The sequence below is a fragment of the Nelumbo nucifera genome, chromosome 3, assembly GCF_055504915.1.
Source record: "Nelumbo nucifera cultivar China Antique chromosome 3, China Antique-T2T, whole genome shotgun sequence".
NCBI classification, from domain to species: domain Eukaryota; kingdom Viridiplantae; phylum Streptophyta; class Magnoliopsida; order Proteales; family Nelumbonaceae; genus Nelumbo; species Nelumbo nucifera.
The window spans coordinates 53,374,304-53,379,911 of NC_142651.1; the positions used below are offsets into that span (position 1 = coordinate 53,374,304).

The 5,608-nt window shown below is 38.7% G+C and overlaps 1 protein-coding gene across 1 annotated transcript; it reads left to right on the forward strand.

Moving 5' to 3' along the window:
- The first annotated feature begins 2,763 nt into the window (after positions 1–2,763).
- LOC104601016 (epsin-3-like) lies at positions 2,764–5,102 on the forward strand. Its single transcript, XM_010264199.2, has 4 exons — positions 2,764–3,015; positions 3,417–3,539; positions 3,774–3,935; positions 4,349–5,102. The coding sequence occupies exons 1-4, from the start codon at positions 2,909–2,911 to the stop codon at positions 4,947–4,949; spliced, it is 993 nt and encodes a 330-aa protein (XP_010262501.1). The 5' UTR covers positions 2,764–2,908; the 3' UTR covers positions 4,950–5,102.
- The last annotated feature ends 506 nt before the right edge of the window (positions 5,103–5,608 follow it).

Here is a 5,608-nt window from a genome sequence, read left to right on the forward strand (position 1 = left end):
GGATAAGGCAGTTCTCTCGTTATCAATTTTTTCTTAATTGTTTAATAAAAAATTCTTCTTCCTAAAATTTGACTTCTGCTCTTTTTTTCTTAAGTTTTTCTCACGTATTTCGTTTCCATACCGCGTAAGATGATCTAATTCACTAATTGAATGAATTTTCCTTAGGACTTCAATAAAATTTAGTTAATGATTCGCTCATTTTCTCTATGCAGTTAAAAATTTTGTATATATAAACTCAGGAAGTTTGGTTAATGGATGTATTACACAATATTCGAAACATGTTCCATTTATATTCAGACCATTTGCTCTACGTCAAAATAGTACTTTCTAATGACACCAATTCTGATTTAAGCTTTTGAAAATTTCTTTTGTGCAAGATTAACATTAATAGATCTTAGGCACTACTCCTGTACTCCGTTTCAGAAGGGTCCTATACTCCTATCAATCAAAGTTGCAAAGCTTAGAGAAGCCCTGTTAATTCTAATGTCTCTTGAAGCTTCGATGGTTTTGGCTCTCTTGGTTGAAGGTTACAGAACAATTAATTTTCACTCTCTAGCTCTCATAGAATAAACCATAACTAGCATTAATTAGATTGGACATATCTTTCCACGCCTAGACACATTTAAGGAATAAAAGCTCATAATCTGCTGTTCTCCATAGAGGAATCTCACGCCATAGGAGGTAGTCCTAAAACCAGACACGGCAACCTTATTATCTCTTCTCATTTTTCTACCCAACAATAATAGAAAGATTTCCTATATAAGTCGATCTGCTTCTCCATGTCTTCCAATGCTTTTCTCTCTCTTAAGAGAAAACCCCCCTGAAAATCTGTTTTTGTTGTTTTCTATTTTCATTCACCATGAAAAATTCTTCTAGCTATTTGCATGTACGTTGCCCAGTCCATGGCCTCCGTCGTCCAACTGATCCAATCTGTTGCAGTTCGCTATTGCGAGCATATCAGAAATGGTCAGAGAGGGAGAGCCAGCAATTAAACTGTCTCAATTCCTTTGGTCCCTCACCATACCCACAAAGAGAAAGAGGAGAAAACTCTAACGCAGGACGTGGCACTAAGCTCATTCAAGCACAGACTAGTCTTGATCTCTCGATACCATTAGAGGAGCTTAAGCTATCAGCGGTGGATCACAGTCAGATGATCCCTATTCAGACAAACCTCTCTCTCTCCCCTCCAGGGTCCGAGCTGGTTGCTTCTCTGCAGTGTCGGGATCTCTCGCCGCTGAGTCTGGAGCTTACCCTATCAATGGGGAGCGACAATAAGGTAATGCCGTATTGGAAAAACCTCTCTCTCGCTCCCCCGCTGCCCGACGTTGCTTCCTGGAATCCCAGTCTGAAGCAGACAAACTTCTCCCTTGCTCTAAAAGAACCGTTAAAGCTGGAACTTAAGCCATCGACGTGGCATTACGGTGAGGTAATGTCGAGTCAGGCAGCCGGAGTTGAACCAGAGGGGGAGGAGGTAGCTTTTCTCTACAATACTGGGCCGTATTTCGGTCAGCTGGAGGGACGGCAGTTGGAGAAAGCTACTGCTGCAGATATCAGAAATACGTCGCCAGAAGTAGTTGTGATCGATGACGACGACTCTGAAAAGAGCAACAATGAGTTTAAGAAGGGGAAGAAGAAGGTCTCTCATTGAAGATCAAAGTAGTGAGAGTTTGTAGGGTTTTTCTCTAACTGGGTCTTTCTTTTCTAGGTCTGCAGTTAATTGTTTTAATGGGTACGTTCATGGCTATCTATCGGTGATTGGAACGAAGTTAGTTTGCCCTTTTGCTGTTTTGTTGAATAAAAAATGAGTTGAGCTTTGTTATCTCTTCCAAATTCCACCCTCACTGAGATTTTTCTTCTTCTCTTTATTTGTACAAGCAAGAGGGGGAGAGAGAGGGAGAGGGAGGTGTGAATAAAAGAGCTAGGGTTTCTTCGGACTAGCAAGAAATGAACAAGTCCAGATTAATTAGCTGCACTTGATGGCTTTGTAAGGGGCTGTTCAACCAATAATAACGCCCCACGTCAGCCAACAAGTCCAGATTTTTATAGGTTAGACAGCTCCTAACACAGCCATCAAGTGCAGCTTAATCCGGATTGGGAATGAAGTCATTTTCAAGAATTACTAATAATGTATCTATTTCAGGTTCTTGAGAAAATTAAGTTGAAATGGGTTCATTTTCAAGAATTACTAAAATGGCTTCCATTCCACTATATATTGTGTTCCCACACCACATATATAAAAGCAGAATTTCATCAACCAATGAGATCCAATAGGTCAGTGAGAGATGCATCCAATGCATTTTATAAAATTAGAAAAGTAATTTCCCTCAAGCAGCCTCTGAATTAATGGATGAGTTTGATCATAATAACTAGAATAGTCTCTCTTTTGGTCACAGAATTTGACATTTGGGTTCCTGAAATCCTCAATCCTTCAAAAGTATTCTGAACCCCAAATGAGTAAGTGGTCGTGAAACTACCAAATATGGGGCCTACATGCCTGAAACTGGTGTTGATGAGAATTTCTTGGATGTACTTGGTCAATCTCTCAGATATTCGTTAATTTCTATTTGAATGGTTCAATCAATCCTGCTCCTTTCTTGTGCGGACGAAAAGCATGGCTATTCATTAAGCAACTGTTTTCATATTTTTAGATGCCATAATCGTGATTCTTTAAGATCAGATTCTAATCGAGTCTTCTGTTCTAATTTTGGGTTTTGGGTCATTATTTCTCATTGAAATTTTGGAAAACTAGGCTTTTGACATTAGGTCTCTCTGTTTCTTTTCAAGATAATTGGATCTTTAGGTAAGGTGGTGGAACCAGACAACCAAGAAAAATTTTGGCTTGATTGCTTCTTATTGATCGATGAGAAACTAGAGTTCTATAATTTAATTTGGTGCCCTTTAAACAGAAATGGAGAGCTTGTCTTTAGGTGACATTAAGAAGCAAGCATCTTCATTCCTTCAGGAGAAGTATAAAACAGTCAGGCTCACCTTGACTGACGTTACTAAGGCAGAATTGTAAGTGCATGCAGTTTTAATGTTAAATGATGATGAATGAATGTACTAGTATTTGCACTATAGAACAAAATCAATCCATAGGTGAACCCACCATTTGAATCAGCATTAAACCGATCATCTTAGTTGTAACTTTTCTGCAACTATTTATGTGAACATTTTATTCCTTCCATTATTGATCAATTCTTTTAATATTTTCCTTTTTATAATTAAATCCATGATCTGATGGGTAATTTCTCTAATGAGGTGGATTTTGGCCAATCTAATAATCATTTGAGAAGTAGTGATTCAATCACCAACTGATGATCAATTAGTTTGCAGGAAGGAAAGCTAGCATTAATGGCTTTTATTTCTTTTATCATACCATTTTGGGTACTATCTGTGCTTTCTTTCTCATTTTCAAGGTTGGCGGAGGAAGCAACCAACAATGATCCATGGGGTCCTGATGCTAGAACCATGACAAGAATAGCTGTGGCATCCTATGGCATTGATGATTATTGGAGAATTGTTGATGTTCTTCACAGGAGGTAATCTTTTTTCTTTCTTTCTTTCTTTTGAAAGAATCACAGGAGGTACTACATACAATAATTTAGCATCCCTATGTTGTAGTCTAATGTATTTATCAGATCCAATTCTGTAATAAATGAGCAACTTCCATGCATGGCGTTGAAATTGAAATCCATGCTTACAACTGGAAATTAAAATCATCATTCATCAGTGAAGATTTGTAACTTAGCCTTGGAATAAACTTTTCATTGCAGGTTATATGCGATTGACTGGAAGCAATGGAGGCAATCTTATAAATCATTGGTTCTGCTTGAATTCTTACTCACTCATGGACCTGAAGATTTTGCTGAAGAATTCCAATGTGATTCAGATGTCATTGAAGAGCTTGGAACATTTAAACATATCGATGAACAAGGGTAGCTGATCATCCTTATTTAATGTATTCAATTACATTGAGCATGTAAAATCACACAAGGAAAATTAAAAAACGGGCAAGCTTATGAATGTAATAAAGCGTTTTTATGGTACAGAACCACTCAAAAACATGGATGCGGAATTGCAGAAGTATGGGAGTGCAAATGCTTGGATTGCAAATTCTAATTTGTCTTAGTTTCATCAGCTTTTACCACAATTTGTTTGATTGCAGTGCAGATGATGAACTAAAATAGAACATAGAGCAGTAAATTCCAAATTGAAAATGAACCAGAAATTAAGAATTTATATTCTTCTCATTTGCACTCCTGTTCATGCATTTGTACTAGTGCAAAATGAAATTGCACTGCAAACAAACAAAGGGAGCCTTAGCTTTTCCTTTCTTGTGTCATTTCAGGTTAAATTGGGGTGACAACATGCAAAAGAAATCAGAGAGAATACTGCAACTCCTGGAAGGAGGAGAAGTACTCAAAGAAGAACGTTTCAAGGCTCTGAAGATAAGTAAGGAGATCCAAGGCTTTGGAAATGTAGTGGTTTCTTCTTCATCATCATCATCTCCATCATCATCTTCTTCTGCAAAAGTCAGCACTTCATCTTTTGGCTCATATTCTACCAGTAGTCCTACATGTCATGAGCTAGATGAGTTTCTGAGCAAAGATGAACTGCTAATACCAACCAAGAATCTGAATGAGAATTACTCTCAAGCAGGATTACCATCAGACGAGAAGCCCAGTACCTTTCCAGCTGCAGCTAATGATGAGGACGCAGAACGAAGACATCTCTGGGACTCTCACATTGAGGAATCAGGCTCACTTCTTGATCCTGAGGAGGAATATAAAGAAGAAGGAAAGGAAGGATTTTTTGGTGGAATTTGCTCGAAACTAAAAGACGGTAGTTCACCAAAGTTAGAAGGCAAGAAGGTGACCTTTAGGAGCTTGTCGGATGTTGGGAAGGTGGTGAAGAAGACGTTCAATCGTCAATTCTCTGCAGGATACTAATGGCGGTTTGGATGAGAAGCTCTGAGATGGAACGACGACTTGGATGGTGCATTTGTCTTGTACTATTTCAGTATGTCTCTGATTTGTGATCGAATGTATATAAAAACCTCAATTTGAACCTGCAATGAACAAAGCATCTCTCTCATCGATCAATCAATCACCAATGAGTTTCTGTTTATTGTTGCTTGGCTGTGTGAAGCAGCGCGACGTACTCGACCTGGCTAACTATACAAGCACCCGGACGATCGAGTCGGCTTCGGACTTGAAGCCTCATAAAAAGAACTAGGCATAGAGCCTTAGTAGAGAGAGAAGTGATAAAAGAAATTCTTGTATGTTATTAAAGCTCAGAAACATAAGTATTTACAATAAACACTGGTAAACTTGTAGAGTAAAATAACTAGGTAATTCGGACTTGTAAAACAACTAGGAAACATGACTTGTAAAGCAACTTCGAACCCTTCTTCAATATGCCTTTGACGTCCACCGTTCGATGTCCACCATCATTCGATGCAGGTTGGTTGGCATAAGGAGCATAAGGAGTCCTTTCTAAACTTGAGCTGGCGTCGGTTGGTTCGGTGGGTCTCGAGCTAGCCCTCCATCATTCTCCCCCACTTGGAAAGAACTTAACCTCGAGTCATGATCAGGATAGGCAAGCATCA

Coding starts and splice junctions, on each gene's coding strand:
- LOC104601016 (XM_010264199.2), top strand. CDS start 2,909: ATGGAGAGCTTGTCTTTAGGTGACATTAAGAAGCAAGCATCTTCATTC. Junction 3,016..3,416: donor GACGTTACTAAGGCAGAATT/GTAAGTGCATGC, acceptor CTCATTTTCAAG/GTTGGCGGAGGAAGCAACCA. Junction 3,540..3,773: donor GTTGATGTTCTTCACAGGAG/GTAATCTTTTTT, acceptor TTTTCATTGCAG/GTTATATGCGATTGACTGGA.